The sequence below is a fragment of the Alexandromys fortis genome, unplaced genomic scaffold, assembly GCF_014885135.2.
Source record: "Alexandromys fortis isolate MF-2015 unplaced genomic scaffold, M_Fortis_MF-2015_v1.1 scaffold_34, whole genome shotgun sequence".
Classification (NCBI taxonomy): Eukaryota; Metazoa; Chordata; class Mammalia; order Rodentia; family Cricetidae; genus Alexandromys; species Alexandromys fortis.
The window spans coordinates 3,397,969-3,419,644 of record NW_026067933.1 but is presented as its reverse complement, the minus strand read 5'-3'; the positions used below and the strand labels follow the sequence as shown (position 1 = coordinate 3,419,644).

The following is a 21,676-nucleotide window of genomic DNA, read 5'->3' as shown; positions in this document are numbered from 1 at the left end:
GGGGAGAATTGAGACGATCCTAGGAAAGGCTCAGAAGCCTTAGATTGAGATCTTTTCAGCTTGCTCTTTGCCTAGCCTACCACAGAGTGTGCTAACCGTCAGCCGCCTACCTCTCCCTTCTTGGAGCTTCCCTTTTTGTGCTCTGGGAAAGGAAGAGAAAGATTGGGGTGACTGCTGACCCCAGACTTTGTTTTCAGAAAGATGCCGTGTCTTTCTTAGCAGGCCTATGTGGGTTTCAAAGGGATGGATTGGAGAAAGTATACAGTCTGGTTTTTAGAAATAATCAAGAAACATAAATCAAGAAAATTAGCTGGCAAGCATAACCTTTACAGAGATAAAAGGAAATCTCACTTCCTAATTTTAAAGTTATATCACCTTTATATCAATATAACATATATATTATATTGTCAGTATAATCTCACTTAAATATGATTAACCCAGTGCATAGCCACATAAGAGAATTGATACGACTTAAGATGAATTAGTCAGGGTTGAAATAGAAATAAAACTTAAGCATTCTTCAAAACAGAGGTTTGGCTCTTTTGTTCCTGTTCACAATATAAGCATGGAAACGCAGGTGTAAGGTGCACTGTCTTATTTAAAACAGTATTCATTCAAGTTCATATAAAGAGAATTTTCTTTAAAACAAATTACATGTCTATTCTATAAATACTCACCAGATACCTATTAGATGGCAGGCTTCAGTAGTTAGTACTGAACTATGAACTTGTGGGCTGAGACGATGGCTCAGTTGGTAAAGTGCTTGCTGCATGAACATTTGCATTCCCAACCCCATAGGAAAAGCTTCACATAAGTGGTTCGGGGCCTGTAATCCAGCCTGTGGAAGCAGGTTCCTGCGCATCTCTAGGCTCCCTGTCTCATCAGTCTAAGTGAATCAGTGAGCTCCAGGTTCAGTTAGAGATCACACGGGAAAAATGAACTTCTGTCAAAGATACCTGGTGTCAACCTCCAGCCTCTACCTAAACACACACACACACACACACACACAATATAAACGTGTGCTTTAAAACAAAAGTAAAGGAGCAGCTGGAGAGAAAGCTGGAGAGAAAACATTTGGGAGATTGGAGATGCTCTAGCTAAGGACCCACGTTCGTTCACAGCACCCACCATGGGCAGCTCATAAACGGCCTCTGATTTCAGCTTCAGGGAATCCAGCGTCCTCTTCTGGACTCCTCAGATTCCTGAACTCACATATACATGTAACCACACACACACATACACATGCACACATAATTTAAATTAAAATACATCTTTAAAAATTAAAAGATCACATTCAACTCTTACTCTCATGGTGCTTGCATCCTAACGAGAGAGAAAGAAAAGAAAGTAGACAAACCCAGAACTCTGGGAAGTCCCACTGTGGGAGGAAAGGATTCTGTAGGTGCACAGATGAAGGTGCAACTTAGGGACTAACTGTCTACATCCAGAAGAGGACTCGTTTGACTTGTAGGGCAAGTCAAACATTTGCAAAGGAGAAAAGTCAACTATAATATCTCATACTCTGTTAAGTGGGAGGGGGTGATGGTCTCTGTGACTGAGAATTCAAGAGAGAAGGCATGCAAACACAGGATGTGGTGGAGGACAAGATGTTCAGGTCACTTGTATGTCTATGTAACTTTGAATTACTAGAGGCACATTGGCAAGATTTTCCTTGTTAAATCAAATGACTGAAGTAAAGGGCTTTGCAAACAAAAAGTTTCCTTGGGTGTGATTCTATGGACACATGGTACAAGGAGTCACATCCGGTGATGGCTTTTTTGCTAAATGGCAAAATCTCAAGTTTCTCAGAACATAAGCTGGCAACATGATAAGCATGTGCATGCATGCATCTGTGTGTGTGTGTGTGTGTGTGTGTGTGTGTGTAAAACTCTCCACCTCTTATACACTAAAGCTACCAGGATTCATTCATGGGAGCTCTAACCTAAAGACTTAATGTAATCCCAGTCACCTCCCCAAATCTCCACCTCTATACACCATAGCTGACCTCAGTTTTCACAGTCAATACCTCACAGCAGGGATTAAATTTGAACACATGAAGCCTCAAGGAGCACATTCAAACAATAACCAAACAATAGCGGAACATGCTTCAGTTAAGGTGTGTAGTACGTAACAATACTGAATTTAAATGGTAAGAGATCAAGCCTGGAGAAAAAGCCCAGACCAACTTGGAGATACTTATTTGAAGTCTTGGATCTGGGTAAGATGAGTACTAAAAATGAGGTGTTTATGAAGGTTTGCGAGAAGATATATAGAGACACAGCTCAGTGGGAGAGCTCTTACCTAGCACGCACCATGCCCTAGGCTCAAATCCCAGTACTTCAAAAAAAAAAAAAAAGCAGGAATCAAAGGAGTTAAGAGGGGTAAGTGGAAATCAGGAGAGAATAAAAAATAGTGACAGATAAAAGAATCCAAAGAAAGTAAGATTTCAAGCAGGAAGAAAAATGAAGAGGCGGCAAATGCTGATAACAAAGGAATTCCTGGGCAGAAGGCAATGGGGCTGAACTTTTGCAGGAGCTGTGTCAGAGAAGAGGGGCATTGAAACCAGATAACAGAGTTATAAACCAAATGGAGAGGACACAGCGAGCAGGCGAGAAGAAGGATAAGGCATTAGAGGAGGGACAATTAGAACAAAATATATTGACATATGTGTATGAAAATGATCTGGTGATGCCCGTCTCTTTGTGCACCAAGCTTTTAAAAAATCACCTTTATCACCTCTAACTCCAACTAAGCCTCAATGACATCTTTAACATTGTCATCTCCTGAATCTAATGGAGCTTACATCCTGTCAAACATGTCTTGACTGTTTTCTGTCCCTCTGGTTGTGGATTTAATTCAAGTCCCTACTGGGTCTGCCTAGATTTGTTACTGTGATGGCTGACTAGGTCATCATCCTTGCTGCCAGCCTGACTCACAAGTGCCAGCAGAATGAGCTTCTAACTATATCTGACCGCATCAGTCCCCTGATAGAAATGGCTGAAAGTTCACAGAGGTCTTCGGGAGAAATCTGTTCCTCTCACAGTTGGGAGTATCTTGTGGCACCCTTTAACGTCAAGCTAAAAAGTGGTCTCTCCTGTGTGAGCACCTATCTGCCACTGTAGTGAAAGCACTTAAAACAGGCTTTCGTTATCAACCTTAATGCCTGCCTGCCTTTTCATTAAAATCAGAGTTCTTAAAATCAGGAAAAAAAATTCAGCTTTATAAACCAACTGTATTTGAGGAAGTATAAAGAACAGTCACATAGCTCTTTTTAAAAAGTGGTTTTCTGAAGTCCGTAGCGATGTCTCAGCAGTTAAGATTGATTGCTGCTCTTCCAGAGTACCTAAGTTCGGGTCTTAGCACCCATACCAGGTGGCTCTCAACTAATACAGCTACAGCTCCAACAAATAGAATATCATTTTCTGGTTTTCTTATGGGCTCCTGAACACATTTGGCATGCTCACAGAGAACTGTGCACATATGCACATACATATGTACATTCATGAATAAAAATATTACCTTTTGAAAACTTGGCTCTGAAAGAAATCGTAAAGATAGATAGTTACTAGGAAATACAAGCTTAGAGGGTAGGATAGACTTTATGTTATTTATTCTTCATTTTGATTATGTTTTAAGAAGGGACGTATGAGCTTCTTTTAACTAGGTGAAGGAAGGAAATTGGAATTTGCAAAGATCCTTAGTAAGTGCAGAGGTAGGACTGAGAACACAGGGGAAGGGCTGGGTTATGAAGTAGAAAGACCTCGGTGGTTTACATAACAGATGTTCATGGAAAGGAATGGACAGCCTCCCAGCCTGGCAGCCAAAAGAAAACACAAGGAACAGGGACGAGTCTGCCCTTGATGATGGAAGGGGAAAATATTTACACACTAAGTAGGTACATGCTGGGTGTGATGGTCTACACACGGAATCCCAGCACTCAAGATGCTGAGGCATAAGGATTGTCACTAATTCAACATCAGCCTGGAGTAAGACCTTATTTTTAAAAAAATGGAAGGGAGTGATAGAACATGATTAATACTTTGGAAATATTTTCTTTCCTTTTTTAAATTAATATATCTATTTTTATTTTATGTGCATTGACATTTTGTCTGCATGTATGTCTGTGTGAGAGTGTCATATCTTGGAGTTACAGAAACTCGTAAGCTGCCATGTGGGTGCTAGGAATTGAACTGTGGTCCTCTGGAAGAGCAGTCAGTGCTCTTTGCCACTGGGCCATCTCTCTAGTCCCCTAGAAGTATTTTCTAACCTTAAATAAAAACATACTGTAAAGGTGGGGGTGGGAAATAAGGCTTTGCCAGATTTTTAAGAAACAAAAATTTCCAAATATTGGTGGGGAAAAAAATCTAGGTGGAAAATCAGCCCATCTACTTTATGCAACACATAATTATTTGGTACCAAGAAGGTGTGTATATACAACATTTAAATGGCAGTGTCAATAGAATGGTATTTAAGGTTTCAGTCACCGAAAACCAACATTATACCCTTTAGCATTCTGATGAAGTAGTTTGTAGGATTCCTTCCAGAAATTAAATAACTATTTAACACCAGTGAAAGTAATTAGTGGAAATGGAGGGCACAGGGCCACAAAGGAAGCCATCAGGAGGTCTCTCTCATAATCAAAGGTCTTGAAATATAGCCTAGATGCTTCTGGACTTGACTAGAAAGGGGCTTAATTCAAGCCCTAGGAAACAAGTCGGCCGTGTTTGCAGTGTCCTTCTTTTGTCGAGGGGTTGTTGGTGTGTTTCGGGCGTCTGTTGCCATGTGTGAAATGACCTGCGCTCTTCCTTGCCTCCCATGTCAGCTTCTGAGTCAGTCCAATATTCTTCAGAGTGATTACTCGGCAGCCCTGAAGCAGTGCAACAGGGAGAAGAACAGAGCGTCGTCCATCATCCCTGGTACGTCACACGGAATCCTGAGAAATCCACTCAGGTTTTTATTTCCATAACAAAAGGCCCGCACGTCTATTTGTGTGTGTATATATATATGTATGTATATATGTATATATATATATACATAGACATGTATACCAATCATAATGTTATGTCTGTTGTCATATTATTCTAATTATACCCAGTATGTGATCATTTAAAAGAATTCAAGTCCTTGGAGTCTTATCCAGAATGCAAAACTTGACTTTAACAATTCATTAGCCTATTAGTTTAACCATCAAAGGCTCTCGTTGAGAAGTGTAACTTTGGTTAACATTTGGGAATTGTTGGGGGAAAGTGGCTAATCACAGCGAGCATGTTTGTTTACTTGGAATGTTCTGTGTTCCAGTGGAGAGATCAAGGGTGGGCATTTCGTCGCTGAGCGGGGAAGGCACGGACTACATTAATGCATCCTATATCATGGTAAGTCAGAGACATCCTGGGAGAGCTTACCAGCAGCCTGCGTGTTATCAGAATTAACAGCAGAGCAGGCTGGCTCCCAGCAGCACCTCTAGGACATCAGTCCCATATAATAATTATGGCACACAGTTATTAGCGACCAGAGGAATACCAGCACACCTTGAGGTTTTCATGTGTGCTGGAACTGAAAAAATCTCAAGCAAAATTAATAAGTTATCACAGGGTCTCAATTCACCTTCAGAGCTAATGGACAAATATAAATCATATGTTTCCATTCCTCTGCACCCATCTGTGGCAGAGACAGGACACATCCGGAGGACACAGGAAGCTCAAATTCACTATAGTTAGGACCCCAGGTTTTTAGCATAGCTCTTCCCTATATACTGGATTCACTTGAGCTATTGGATTTCTAACGACCTTCTCCTATGAGGTTGTCTGCTAAGTGGTTGGGTGCTTTGGTGGTCTCATGATCCTTTATTAACATCGCAGGATGGTCAATCACACAGCTTGGTTTCAAATGAGAGTCTTAATCTTCATGCCCAAGCCATTGTTCTAGTTAGCCAACAAAGACATGACAAAAGAATATGCATGTGGGGAACAAGGTGATGTGCTCTCGAACACACCCCACTTCAAATGAGCTCATGGGAGTAGTGAAAGACCACACAGTACACAGCATGGAAACCATTTGATCCAGTTACCCCACTTTCCAGGCTTCATAAATATAATCAGAAAGGAGCCTTCCTGATCCCTCTCATAGGGGAGGCGGCCGTGAGGCTAGGACATGGAAGGTGACCTAGGGTGAAGAGGTGTGAGATTTAGTATTCTGTTGCCAGGGGCTTGTGCACAATGAGGATTATAAACTCTGTCATGGATTTCCACTCTACCTTGTGCAAGACGCATGTGCACAAGCCATTTTGGTACTTCTACTCCTAGTCGTCATAGCATTTCTTAAGATAAAGTTGCCCACAACACTTAATTTTACCCCAGGTTTGTCACCATTAAAATGAACGTTATGGTTTCTATCTCTATCTCATTGATTCTTTAATAGGAAGGAAACTATACCTAGCGAATAGACAGTACCCAGCAAATGCTAGTTATAGTTCAGTATTATTTCAATACTCTATCTACAATTAAATTCACTACTTTAACACAAAACATGTTTCTCTGCCAAGTCCTATCAGGGTTCTTTTATCTTGTCTTTGGTTTTGTAGGGTTATTACCAGAGCAATGAATTTATCATCACCCAGCATCCCCTTCTGCACACCATTAAGGACTTCTGGAGGATGATATGGGATCATAATGCCCAGCTGGTGGTGATGATTCCAGATGGTCAAAACATGGTATGTCACTTTTGGTTCATTTCTTAGAAGGAAAACATAATATTACAATAGCCAAAAGCCTATCGTGCACACACCAAAAAGGTAATCTTACTTCTACCTAATGGATTAATCTCCCTGGAGTTGTGCTTTGCTGGGATGGATTGGATATATAGTCCCGCTAGATCGAAGTAATGAATGAGAGATCTAAATGAAAGATTAAAATCGCCAAAGATGCCTTAGTGACGCTATGTAAGCATATCAGGATCACAACCAGAGATGATCCAAGTCTTTACTTTTCTATTTGCATTTTTAAGATAAAATACATAACATTGTGTTGAAAATCCCATTTCAGTCTCTGTTTTTTTTTTTATTATTTTGTTTACAATCCCATGAAGGCATAGTCGAAGAAGTAGTTACATCCTCTTAATAATATCAACCAAGGCTCTTCCATGTTGACTTGCTAGTGTGAGTCTTTTTATGAAGAGGGAGATTTAGGAAACTTTCAAATTTATTCTTTGAGAATTTCATTCATGTATAAAATGAAATAGGCTCATACCCACCCCCAACTCCTGGATTTTTCCCAACACATACCTCTCCCAACTTGAAGTGTTTGGTTTATCCTTTTTAAAATATTCGCTACAATTATTGCTGACCATATACACATGGATATGTCACTGTCCATTGGAAGATGGGCACCCTACAAGTGCCATAGCCCCAAAGAAGAATAAATCCTCCTCCGCAAACTGTTCTCACCTCAGCTAGCATGGCGCCCCATGGGCTCCTCTCCTGTCCATACTGGAAAGCTTCGTTTTTTAAACAACATAAACTTATAAAGGAAGAGCCTCTCCAGAATCAGAATATCGGTGGCCCATCCACTCTTCTCTCTATGTTTGTAAAACCTAAAGACTCGGGCTTTGCATATACCCAGTTTATGGAAGTCTATGCCCTTCCTTGGTCTTCTTCAGGCAGAGGATGAATTTGTTTACTGGCCAAACAAAGACGAGCCCATCAACTGTGAAAGCTTCAAAGTCACTCTTATGTCTGAAGAACACAAATGTCTGTCGAATGAGGAAAAACTGATAGTTCAAGACTTCATCTTAGAAGCAACACAGGTACGGAGACATGTTAAGGGATAAACACATGCCCTGCTCTTGTGTGAGACACGTGCTATCTTGGGAATCTTTCTTTTTTTTGGTAATTCTTTTTTTCATTGTTTTATTGAACTATATATTTTTCTCTGCTCCCCTCCCTTCCTCCTCCCCCTTTCCTTCTACCCCTCCCCATGATCCCCGCACTCCCAATTACTCAGGAAATTGGAAAGATTCCAATTTCTTACAAATGCACAAAATTCCAGAACTAACCAAAATTCCTTTACTTACAACTTTTACTTCCAAAATCTGACAGAATCATCAAGCCATTAATCTTAGCTAAACTAGACAATCCTTAACTCTGTGTAGCCAGAAAAACAAAGACTGCTCTTTTACTCCAGACTGGTTGCTGACAGAACTTAAGCTGAAAATATTTTTTAAAAAATTAATTTTAATTCTCTTTACTTTGAGATTAATTTTTATTTCCTGTAAATGGGTGTCTTATCTGCTTATATGTCTGTATACCACATGCATGCAGTTCCCATGGAGGCCAAAAGAAGGCATCAGATCCCCAAGAATGGGAGCTGCAGGTGGTTGTGAGCCATCATGTGGGTGCTAGGAATTGTCCTCTGAAGAGCTGCTAGTGCTCTTAATTGCAGATCCCTCTTTCCAGGTCCTAATTATAATTCTTTTGTATTAAAATCAGCACATTGTCATGCTTTCCTCCCATAGGTCTCCATTGTTAGTAAGAAGGCTTATTTCAAGAAAATATTCATTAGAGATCCGTTGTCTTGTTCTACTGATTATCTGATCCCTCTCATTGCCTATCTCAGCCTTAGAAAATACAGCTTTTTCCTAGTATTATACAGAAAACACACTAAATAATAAGCATTCATGACTAACTCCAGCTCAATGCATCTCAAGTATGTAAATCAAATGTCGTTAGTGCCTTAATCTCCAGAAATGACAGGTAGTTCTAAGGCAAGGGTTGGGAAGGCAAGATAAAGTAGGCATTTCCATTCACTTCATTTATAGCTACTGTCTCTTAAAAGTCATAGCATTTGAGACTGGTAAAGGGGAAAAAGATGATGCTGTATGGACCAGACTCACTTCAACATCCAGAAAGTTTGTTAAATAACGAAAGTCAAACTCTGGGTGTCTGTTATTTATTTTTTATAAAGACTATTTTTAACATAGTATATATAATACAGTACAGTGATGCAGTAAATTATTCTCTGGCTACTGAGTTCAGTAAAGGAACCTAATCTTGACCTTGAAGATCCTTCACGTTCCTACTCATTCATGCTGTCCTCCCTTCAGATATAGTAACCTCTTCCGGGATTCTTTTGACTTACTTCGTAATTTCTCCTTTTAGCTCTGTTTTCTTTAAGGTTCTGTTGTTTCAACTTTATATCTTGACCTTTACATAAATTATGTATACTTTTCAACTATTTGCTACTTTGCCTCATTAGAACGTTGATGACATTTTTTCACGTAATTGGGTATAAGTCAATTCTGTTTGCTTCTGCTATCAACATATCCAGTATGGTTTCTCTATTTTATATTTAGGCCACTACTTGTTTGAAGTTGGTTTTTTTGGTCTTTTTGCTTCATTTTGTTTTGTTCAGAGTTTTGCTATTTCAAGTGGTACCTCACCAAATGAAATGTGTTTACACATATGCAAATTTTTCATGGGTCCACCTTAGGGTCATGGAGAATCAGCACTTTCAACTTTTCAGTGTTGTGATTGTTGGAAACGTGGGCCTATTGCCCTCCCGTTTAGAGCCCACAGGAAACTTGGACTCTCCTCCCCACTGCTTGTGTTGGGGATGAAATGACATTTTTTGCTCCATTAGTTTGAAATTTCCTTGTTGAAAATGAAGGTGAATATCTCTCCAAAATTGTATTGGTCATTGCGTTGGTAATTAATTTCTAGTGGTAAGCCATCAGGGATTTTGCCCAAGTTTCCATTAGAGCCTTAACAATTGACTTATTTACTTATGTGGGGTCTTTTTAGAGTCTAGCTATTAATCCCTTTCCAGCTACATATGTTGCAAATATTCTTTTATGTAATTTAAAAATTTTTTATTTATTTGTTTATTTTATAAATGAAGGTTTACAAGCCTGATTCATGTGGATTTTATTGCCTCACCCATTTTGTTATAAAGAATCTATCACTTAACATTCACTGTTAAGAAAAACCCTGTTGGGGATCAAGGATGCAGTTCAGTGGCAGAATGAAGGTGTAGCATGCAGGCATCCCTGGGTTCTATTCTTTGCACCAAAAACAGACTGAAAACCACAGCAAGATATGTCTGAAATCAAGACACTTTTTCCTATGTGGCATTGTTTTCTAAATGTTTTGTGTCTTAGGTTTATTTTTTGTATTCCTTTTTGCAAGTCAAGAGTACACGTATATTTTCCATACACTATCACTGCCCTAATGTCCCAGTGCTTACAAATCAGCAATACCAGCTCAGCCACACATGTAGGATGTATGGACTTGTTCCTAGCGTCGCCACTTCTTTCCAGTGGGCTCCTCATTTCTCCCTCTGTTAACATGGAAATCCCTTCGTTTTAGCTTATAATAATTCTTGATATTTGATGAGTCAATACATGACTTTATTTTATTTGTTAATAGTATTTTGGTTGTCTGGGAAGTTTACATTTACTGCATAAAACTGATTTTGAGACATTTGTCCCATTGCAATGATTTTCTCCTTCCACAATGAGAGATATTTCTTTTCATTATCTAACTTCAGTTTCTAATTTTTTCCAGTTGTTCCACTCATGATAAACTCTTACTAGCCAGCATCCTTTAAAAACACTAATTTGTGCTTTCTTCTTGTAGGATGATTATGTTCTGGAAGTAAGGCATTTTCAGTGCCCCAAATGGCCAAACCCGGATGGTCCCATTAGTAAAACATTCGAGCTTATAAGTATTATCAAAGACGAAGCTGCTAACAGGGATGGGCCTATAATTGTTCACGATGAGTAAGTTTCACAGTCTCAATCGCTGCACACCTCTGGGTATATGCATGCTTCTCTTGTCTTCAGACCAGCCTGGTGCTTTGTGCGCATGTGCTGATTCAGCCAGGGTGGATTTGTTTATGATCAAAGGTCACACAGAACATTTTCCTTTTTTTGTAACTTCTGGTAAAGGCTAAAGACTTAGATATGAACACAGAATCTGCTCTTACGCTTTATAGCGGGGGCACTAGAAGCTACCCCAGGATATGTCTCAGCTATCCACTTCTTGAGAAAGGAGTAAAAAATGACTGTTGTTTGATGTTTCTTGTTAGTTTGTTTCTGTTTTTTTCTGAAAGAGAGCTCTGTATCCAATGATTTTTTTTCTGTTTCTGTAACAATGAAAAATGCTAGAATTGTGTTATATAGCTATTCTATAAGGTATATAGTATATATATTATAACTTCAGTCAAACCCCCTTTACCTGACCCTTTAATAGAATAAAAAATAACAATGCTTATGCAAACAGTAAAATTTCTATAAAGGACTTTGCTATTAATGCCATGAACACTTAGCACTCTGTCCAATTCAACCTTAAGTCTTGCACAATGAAAAGAAGAAAAGACATGCCATTTCAAGACTGTGCTCTCAGTTACAAAGGCATTTGATGCATCTGAATGGAGTCTTTACCTTTTTTCTTTACTGCAAGGCATGGAGGAGTAACAGCAGGAACTTTCTGTGCTCTGACAACACTTATGCACCAACTAGAAAAAGAAAATTCCATGGATGTTTATCAAGTAGCCAAGATGATCAATTTAATGAGGCCGGGAGTCTTCACTGATATTGTAAGTGATGAACGTCATCTTTCATTTTTGAAGTATCACTTCCTAGATGGTACCAAAGCCTTTTTATCCTATATAAGGAAGATCACAGTGGTTGGTAACATTCAAGCTAAATTACAAATCTGCACCTTGTGGAAGACTGGCAGATTAAAAAAAAAAATCTAAGTCACAACATCCCTTTTTACAGGATTCATTGTGAATCGTAATATCTTTAGTGGAATTAACCACAAATTGATTTCTTCAGCAAATTATGGGCTTAAATTCCTGGGGTTCAAGTAGGGTCTTCACAGAACCCCAGGAGATACATCTCAAAGACTTAAATGTTAGAACTATTAACTCTTTTCTAGCCAAGTCCAGTTTCTTTTTTGTTTGTTGTATTTTTTGTTTTGATTTTTGGGTTTCTTTTGTTTATTTTTTTTAATCGATTAACTTTTAAAGTTTCATTTTACATTCCAACCACAGTTCTCGCTCCTACTCCCCCTCCCCCCAGCCCACCTCCAGTCCAGTCCTCCCAATGGTAAGGGCTCAACAAAGTCTGGCACATTAAGTTGGGGCAAGACCAAGCCTTTCCTCCCTGCATTAAGACTAAGCATGGCATCCCACTACAGGGAATGGGCTCCATCAAGCGAGCTTATGCACCAGGGATAGATCCTGGTCGTACTGCCAGGGGCTCCTCAAATAGTCCAAGCTTCACCACTGTCTTCCACATATGGGGGGCTTAGTTTGTACCATGGAGGCTCCACACCTGTCAGTCTAGAGTTTCTGTTCCACTCTCTTTGTAGAGTTCCCCTTCATGAGTTCTTGACCTCCCTCCTCCCTTTCTTCAATTGGATTCCCGGAACTCAACTTAGTGCTTGGTTATAGATCTCTGCATCTGGTTCCATCAGTTACTGGATGAAAGCTCTATGATGATAGTTGGGCTGGCTATTCACCAATGTCATTACAGGGGAAGGACAGTTCAGGCACCCTCTCTACTATATGTACTCACTCATAAGTGGATACTAATTAGATGTAAAACAAAGAATAACCAGACTACAATCCACAGCTCCAGAAAAGCTATGTAGCAAGGAGGACTTTAAGAAAGACACATGGATTTCCCTAGAATGGAGGATTAAATAAGATCTCTTGGGTAAACTGGGGGCAGGGAAGGGCAATGAAGGGGGATGATAACATGAGGGAACAGGATGGTGGTAGGGGAGGGATGTAGTGGGAGAGCAATGAAAGAGATATCTTGATAGAGAGAGCCACTATAGGGTTAGGGAGAACCCTGGTGCTAAGGAATTACCCAAGAATCCACAAGAATGACCCTTAGTAAATCCAGGATCTTAAATTGACCAATAACTGATTCCTGGGTGCTTTTAAGAGGAAAGAGCCATGACAGTCAAGAACGAGACACACTACCTTCTGTTCCACAGTTTAGCTTAGAAAGAACCTAAACGTTGTTATTATTGTGACAAAGTAATGAGAAACTTGATGAGAGTCTCAGGCAGATTTCAAAGTCCTGGTATCACTATCGTCTTCTTAGCTGATTACAAATAAGGGTCTCATCGAAGGATCATCTGGTAGCATGAAACCCCTTTTCTCAGGGCAGACCATCAAAGCAGGCAGAATGATAGAGTGTGAAGAACATTTGCTGAGCGGTGTGTCCAGTCAAGGTGCTATGCTCTGGTGATATACTACAGGCATTGTTGAGCCCTTTCTGTGGATGCACAGAAACATGTGATAACACAGTGATTAAAGGAAAGTAAGATGCTTATCTTTGAGGGTTGGGGTGTATGACTCAGTTGGTAGAATGCTTCCTTAAAAAGCACAAGTAACAAGTTTTGATCCCCACAAAACCTGGATGTAAAGTCCTACGACTTGGGAGGCAGGGACAAGAGTCTCAGGTCATCCTCAGCTACATGGTGAGTTCAACACCAGTTTCAGGTTTATGAGACAAAGAAAGAGGCAGAAAGGGGAAAGAAAAAACATTGCTTTTGGAAAGGCTATAAATGCTGAGCACTGATGAACTGCATTTGCATTGTTTTCTGACTGCAGAAAACAAAGGAATAAGAACTGAGTGCTTATGACTGTCCGATGTGCATGGGCTTCTCCTCCAAATCCAATGTCCACTTGCTCATTCATTACAAAACAATTTTGACATAGCCAAATAGGTAAAAACCAGATGTAGATTGTGCACCTCTGCTGAGCACAAGCCCTTAATACAGTCCTGCACCCTTCTGTGAACAGTGCCAAAATGCATCTGAAATCGTTCCTGGTCTCTGCAAATTTGTGTCTCTGTGGAACTTCCTGTTTGTGATCTCCCTCTCTGTGTTTTCCAGGAACAGTATCAGTTTCTCTACAAAGTAGTCCTCAGCCTCGTCAGCACAAGGCAGGAAGAGAATCCATCTGCCTCTCTGGACAGTAATGGTGCAGCTTTGCCTGATGGAAATATAGCTGAAAGCCTGGAGTCTTTAGTTTAACACCGAAAGGATACAGGACAACCCAGTCTAAGCATTGTTCTCATCTTTCTAAAGTTAGAAAACATGAGTCAGTTCTGTTGTCTGTTTACTTCCCGTGACGTGATGGTAACTCATTCTGCTGCCAAATTGACACCATTAACAATGTGTGCCTTTTTGAAAGACTTCTTGTAATTCACTTATTATGTTGAAACTAAAATGTTTGAATTTACAGGGTTTCTAAGAGTTGAATTATGGTATTTTTTCCATATTGATTTTAACAGAAAAATTTCAATTTATAGATGATAGGAATCACCATCCTTGGAAAACATTTGTTTCTAAGTGTCAAATTTTTAGCTGTATTTGTAGCAGTCATCAGGTTTGCAAGAAATGTAACTTTTAATATAGTAGATTGTAAGTCAACCACTTCATCCTCGATGTCACCCAACATTTTACAACTGCAGTATTCACCTGAAGGAGGAGCAATCTAATAACTTATGTAAATACTGCTGTGATGTCTTCATGGACCAAATTTATATTTATAATTGTAGATTTTTATATTTTACTACTGTGTGAGTTTTCTAGTGGTGTACTTGAGGTTAATGACATAGTTTATTCTCTGGTCTTACTTTCTCCACATGTCTTCTGAAGTTGTACTGTGCTAGCCAAGGCACTAACCTTGTTTCTGCATGTCATTTTAACTCTTGTGGGAAATAGAAAACCACTTGTTTTAAAAGATGTTTTTATGGGAATAACACCTTACCAAACATTCCTTGAATGGTTTTTATCCAGGAAGTTGCAAAAATAAATATATTGCCATTAACTCGTGTTCACTTGTGGAATGTTGGGCTGACCGATGTGTGGGGGAAAATTACAAACATGGGTTCCACTGAGGGAAAGTGCAAAGCCCAAGGAAATGAAACAGAGTATCAACCTGTGGTTCCTATCACAGTTTGAATGTAACTGAACCCACAATCTCAAAGGGAGTGGCACTAATTAGAGGTGTGGCTGTGTTGGGTTGGGTGTGGCCTTATTGGAGGAAGTGTGTTACTGTGGGGTAGGCTTTGAGGTTTCCTGTGTGCAGGATATCGCCCAGTCAGTCAGTTGACTTCCTACTTCCTTCTGGCCAACATGTAGCCAGCACTCTTTCTGCTTACTTGCCTCCATCCTCTCCACCATGATGGTAATAGGCTGAACCTCTGACACTCTAAGTGAGCCATTCCAATTAAATGTTTTACCTTATAGAGTTGCCGTGGTCCTGGTGTCTCTTAACAGCAATAAAAACCCTCACTAAGACTCTAGTTCCCAAACTGTGCTCCCTGTGGTACTCAGGGAACTCACAAAATTTTATGATTTTGAGTTCAACACTGTTGCAGGAGGGCCTGCTTGTTTGTCCCGGCCGCCTGGCTAGCTTAGTCCCAAAATAATCTCACAGAAACTGTAATTATTAAAACACTGTTTGGCCCATTAGCTCCAACTTCTTATTGACTAACTCTTACATATTAGGTTAACCTATTTCTATATCACCATGAGATTGTGGCCTACCAGCAAAGTCTCAGTATGTCAAAGTCTCAGTGGTGGGTACATGGCTTTCTCTGACTCTGCTTTCTTCCTCCCAGAATTCAGTTCTGTCTTCTCCGCCTACCTAAGTTCTGCCCTATCTGGCCAAGGCAGTTTCTTTATCCATTAATGCTAATCACAGCATACAAAGGGAAGTCCCAAATCACAACACACCATTAATTCATTGGGACATGCTTGCTTAAGCAGAACCATTAGGTGCTACTTTTCCCTTATGGGATTTTCATGATACAAATATGCATGACTACCCCAAATCCATGGGTTAACGTTTGCACCCCTAGGCTGGCAGAGAGAAAAGGCTCTGTCCTGGTGGAGAAAACATAGGGAACAGGAGCAGGAGGCTTCTGGGCACGTCATATCTTTGGGCAGGAAGCAGACAGAGAACAGAAAGAAGGTCCTGGCTATAAAACTTCAAGCCTGTGCCCATGACTCACTTCTGCCAAGACTGCTCTACCTCCTATTGGTCCCATAACTTACCAGAACAGCACTAGAGAGTGTTCAAACACAAATCTATGGGGGGACGTTTTACATTCAAACCACAGTGTTCTTAAACAAAGGGGGCTTGAGAGTGATCCCTGGAAACTTCTCACAGTGAGAAGATCATAACCGAGGGAAAAAAGAAAAAAGCAAGTTCTTTCCAGACCTTGAATATGCCAGCATTTTAGCCTTGGACTTTCTGACTTTTCAGTTTCTAGAACTGTGAAGAGAAAAACTGTGTAATATATAGACACCCAGAGCCTGATGCTTTGTTCTATTAGCCCAAGCTGGCTATGAAGACTGCTGCCAAGAAAGTAAGAGCACCATGTGCCAGGAAATGATGGATTCTTGACTCAGAGACAAGCTGTGTTTTAGAAGCTGCTGGACTTGCTGCAGACTCCAGTTTAAGCAAAGATCCACCTAGTCAAGAGGGTGGAAACCAGGAAAACAGAAGGCCACATATTCCAGAATAGTAAAAGCAGGTGGTCCCTACGTTATCATAAGGATCCAAGGACTGTGCAGAACTGGGAAGCAGGAAGTCTCCTGCCTCAGCCAGAAGTGTTTAGAGTACTAATTAAGAGGACACTGGGCTGGGTGGTGATGGCCCAGGCCTTTGATCCCAGCACTCAGGAGGCAGAGACAGAAGAGCTCTGTGAGTTCAAGGCCAGCCTGGTTACAGAGTGAGTTCCAGGATAGGCAGAACTACACAGAAAAACCTTGTCTTAAAAAAACAAAAAATCAAAGGACACTAGGTAAAAATATTTCACCTGGAATAGCAATATACTGAATGTATAATATTCTGATACAGTACAAGTCTCCTTCCTTAGTAAAATGTTGAAATGTTATAGTAGGCGGCTTTAAATAGTGAGGTAAATAAATAAACACTGTAGTAATAAGAGCGGCGGGGCTGCGTCCCCAGCACCCCAGCTGCCTGCTAGCTTATGCCCCGAAACAATTACATGGACACTGTATTCTTTTAAACACTGCTTGGCCCATTATATCTCTTCTTCTCACCTAACTCTTGCACCTGGACTAGCCCATTTCTAATCATCTGTGTAGCATCAGTCTTACTGGAAAGATTCAGCATGTCTGACCTGGCGGCTTGCTTCATCGCGTGTGTCTGCCTCAGAGAGCAGAGGCGTCTGCCCGGGAGAGGGGAGCATGGCGTCTCTGAGCTCACTTCCTCTTCCTCCCAGCATTCTGTTCTGCCTACTCTACCCACCTAAGGGATGGCCTATCAAAATGGGCCAAGGCAGTTTGTTTATTACCAATGACCTTCTTCCATCAAAACACTACACCAGTGTTAGGAATAGAGACATTATTGGCCTTAAATTGTAATTCACACTTTTTTTTCTCCCTCTTAAGATTCTTCAAAATGATAACAGGATTTGATGGAGTAAGTAAAACATAGCACGAAATAGATATGTTTAATTACAACCATAACAAGACATTCTAACTAGTCCATCACCAGTGGTAGTTTGTAAACAATTCTCAAGGCACAAACTGGCCTTAGAGAGAAGCTTTTCAGGTGGGCTAATTTTAAATACCTCCCTCCACATTTTTATACATACCACTCACGACATCTCAGCTTCCTGTTATATTATTTCAATCCCATGGTTGTTACAATAGTACTGAATTATTTTGTGTTTTATAGGGCAAACACAAGATGATAGGGGATCATTCTTCTAAATGGCTGGACAAAGTTTCTAAGTTAAAATCATAAATTTCAAAGGAAATTTTGATAAAAAACAAAAGCACTTTGGCCACTAAGTGATCTTTTTAAAACATTGTTTAGGTTGTCTCCATGACACATGCCGCTGGAGTAGCTGTTCTCACCCCTTCGTCTTGCTCTCCTCCTGTGTGTTACATCACTTCTGCTTTCTTCCATGCATGAACTCAACTCCATTCGGCTTCTATCCCTTTTAAGTATCTCTCTCCATCTGAATAAAATAAATCATTTTTGCAAGCAATTTGCTAAGCCAACAAGATGTAATTTTCTTTTTTTGATTGGGACTATCCTGTTTCTCTAAGGAGTCATTTTTTAGCCTATGTGAACCTCACCATGAGTCAGGCTCAGAAGAAATGAAATCATCTCACTAGAGTCAAATGCCTGAATAATTGTCCTTGACAACAGCCTAGAATCCCTGTCACTCAAATCTGACAGCAGTATCCATGCCACCTCACCAAGCTCTTCTAGGCCCTAGGGCTTATGTGTGATCTGTTCATTTCATATGCATTGCCAATCGACAAAACTAGAAGGCTGTCTTACTATCGCAGCAACTTAAAGGTAGAGACAAAGTCTCTTAATGACCTAACAATTTGGGACTCACTGCTGCATTTTATTATTGACCTAGCTAATTAAAATTAGGAAAGATTGCTAAGGCAAAAATATTACGAGGAAGAGGACATTCAACATCAACCTCAGGCCCCTATATGCACACACATGCATCAGCAACATGTCTACACATTTGTGAATTTGCATGCATATCACACATACATGTGCAAAAAAGAGACTGAATTACAAAGACACTCTTAGGCTATCTTCAGATAATGATTATTCAGTATGAAGACTTACCACCCTAAGCAAGTCATTTCACTCAGTGACACACATTTTCTCATTTGTAGAACTAGAAGGCTGGCCAGTTACTGTGGTGCCCTCACCCTTACAATCATTTTAAATTCCTCCCTATGAAATACGTAGCACATCTTTTTTGAATAGCATGAATCTTTGAGGCCTCTTCCAAACATAGGGGATCATTCTTCTAAATGGCTGGACAAAGTTTCTAAGTTAAAATCATAAATTTCAAAGGAAAAATGCTACTGCAAGAAAAGGAGGAGAATATCAATGCTTTCGAGCATCTACTATGTGATGAGCATCTTCTTTATCCTGTATAACCACCCTGAGTATTGCCTATATAGAAGGAAGCAGTACTATTTACAAAACCAAGTAACAGTGTCTCATGAGTTTAGAACAAGGAAAACTTGATAATGGTAATTCTTCATTGGTATTATCTGGAAGTGACTAAAAGATGGAAATATGACCCCGACGGTGGTGGCTCACACCTTTAATCCCAGCACTCAGGAAGCAGAGGCAGGGGAATCTCTGTGAGTTCGGGGCCAACCTGGCCTACAAGAGCTAGTTCCAGGACAGGCTCCAAAGCTACAGAGGAACCAGATCTTGAAAAAAAAAAAAAAAAGATGGAAATATGAAAGACATGAGCCTTCAGTTTACCAGAATAATTAGATCAAGAGTCCATATTTGGCTAGCGACCCAGTGTGCCAAACATGCTTTTCTAATAAAGTTTTATTGGGACAGTCATATTCATTGTCTATGGCCATAACAAAGCAGGAATGGGCAGGTGTTTGTTATCTTGTCCTTTACAGAAAAAAAAAAGAAAAGAAACACCTTACTGATCTTAGAAGAGCCATATGCTCAGAATGTTTTCATTTATTGTTGAAAGCTCTGAAGGGAAACTTCATGTTGAGTCAGTTGAGTCTGACTCCTTTTACTTAAGCTCAATGTTTCTTTTTCAGCAGACATTAGTAGCTATACAGTAGCTGTGGCAAGTGGGAGCAGGCTTTTTCCACTCTGACCCTTTCCAAACAGCGCCAGATATTTTCTTGTCATATACCTCATGCATAATAGTAGATTATCTCAGAGGAGGAACTAGTTTCACATTCCAGAAGGAAAACACATAATGAAAGTCAGATGAGTACTCAACAGAGTTTTAAAGCTGAAGTTAATTTTATAAAGAAGCAAATAAATTTTACTTGAAATGCAATCTTTTTATAAGTTGGAGATTATGTGCATATATGTGTATATGCATATATATTTATACATATATGTATACATCATAGTTTACACACTCGAAGTGTACAAGTCCTTGATTTTTGTATATTCAGAATTATGACATTGTTAAATGGTTTATTAGCAGTCATTCCCTGGTATCCAATCCATTTCATCTCAATTCTCCTAGCACTGGGTAACTATGTATCTTTCTCTATAGAGAGAGGTGTTTTTTTTTTTTCTGGATGTCACAAAAATAAAACTACACAATCAGTGGCATTTTGTGTAACAGAATACTTTCAATGTTCATCCATATCATACAGAATACAAACTTTATTTCCTGCTATTGAGACATAGTCCATTGTGTGGGTATTTCACATTTAATGTATTCATTTCCTAACTGATGGGATATTGCAAATAATGTTGCTATTAAGATCCAAGTACATGTTTTTATAATTATTTGCATCCATCATTCTTAGTTATCCTTCAATAATCCTTTAAATATCGTTGCATCTACATTAACGTGTGTTATTTTTTTGATTCCTGCCATTCTCATGAATATAAGGCAGTATCTCACTGAAGAAGTAATTTTCACTTTCCATACTATTAGACTTTTGTATATCTTTAGGGAACTCCGAACTCCAAACTTCTAAACACTATGAAAGCCAGACCCGAAAAGAGGAACATGGGATGTACTCACTCATATTTGGTTTCTAGCCATAAATAAAGGACATTGAGCCTATAATTTGTGATCCTAGAGAAGCTAAATAAGAAGGAGAACCCAAGCCGGGCGATGGTGGCGCAAGCCTTTAATCCTAGTACTCGGGAGGCAGAGGCAGGCGGATCTCTGTGAGTTCGAGACCAGCCTGGTCTACAAGAGCTAGTGCCAGGACAGGCTCCAAAGCCACAGAGAAACCCTGTCTCGAAAAACCAATAAAAAAAAAAGGAGAACCCAAAGAAAAACATATAGGCATCCTTCTGAATATTAACCTTCATCAGGCGATGAAAGGAGACAGAGACAGAGACCCACATTGGAGCACTGGACTGAAATCCCAAGGTCCAAATCAGGAGCAGAAGGAGAGAGAGCACGAGCAAGGAACTCAGGACCGCGAGGGGTGCACCCACACACTGAGACAATGGGGATGTTCTATCGGGAACTCACCAAGGCCAGCTGGCCTGGGTCTGAAAAAGCATGGGATAAAACCGGACTCACTGAACATAGCAGACAATGAGGACTACTGAGAACCCAAGAACAATGGCAATGGGTTTTTGATCCTACTGCACGTACTGGCTTTGTGGGAGCCTAGGCAGTTTGGATGCTCACCTTACTAGACCTGGATGGAGGTGGGTGGTCCTTGGACTTCCCACAGGGCAGGGAACCCTAATTGCTCTTTGGGCTGATGAGGGAGGGGGACTTGATTGAGGGAGGGGAAGGGAAATGGGAGGCAGTGGCAGGAAAGAGACGGAAATCTTTAATAAATAAATAAATAATAAATAAATAAATAAATAAATAAATAAATAAATAAATAAATAAAAATTGGGTTATCATTTTCATGCTGAGTTATCACAGTTCTTTATGTATTTATTCTAGCTACATATTCCTTTCTGAATAAATGCCTGTAGAAAAATTCTGATTCTATGGGTTATTTGGAAGTGAGGTGTGTGTTTATTTCTCAGCAGTTTCCTTGGAAACTCAAAAGTTCTAACTTTTTATTACATCAGTTAGTCTATTTTTTTTCTTCTGATGTTTGTGATTTTTGTTTCAATTACTTAATAAACTATTGCCTAATTTACACACATGAAGATTTATG

General features: G+C 39.9%; 1 protein-coding gene across 2 annotated transcripts in view; it reads left to right on the top strand.

Annotated features, from left to right (window-relative positions):
• Ptprz1 (protein tyrosine phosphatase receptor type Z1) overlaps positions 1-14,852 on the top strand; it is a 179,145-nt gene extending 164,293 nt beyond the window's left edge. For both annotated transcript variants that reach the window (XM_050145943.1, XM_050145942.1), the window contains 7 exons: positions 4,823-4,916; positions 5,299-5,372; positions 6,581-6,709; positions 7,654-7,800; positions 10,628-10,770; positions 11,453-11,588; positions 13,907-14,852. In XM_050145943.1, the coding sequence (XP_050001900.1) occupies positions 4,823-4,916; positions 5,299-5,372; positions 6,581-6,709; positions 7,654-7,800; positions 10,628-10,770; positions 11,453-11,588; positions 13,907-14,047 (864 nt within the window). In that variant the 3' untranslated portion in view covers positions 14,048-14,852. The remainder of the gene's footprint in view (positions 1-4,822; positions 4,917-5,298; positions 5,373-6,580; positions 6,710-7,653; positions 7,801-10,627; positions 10,771-11,452; positions 11,589-13,906) is intronic.
• Positions 14,853-21,676: the final 6,824 nt, after the last annotated feature.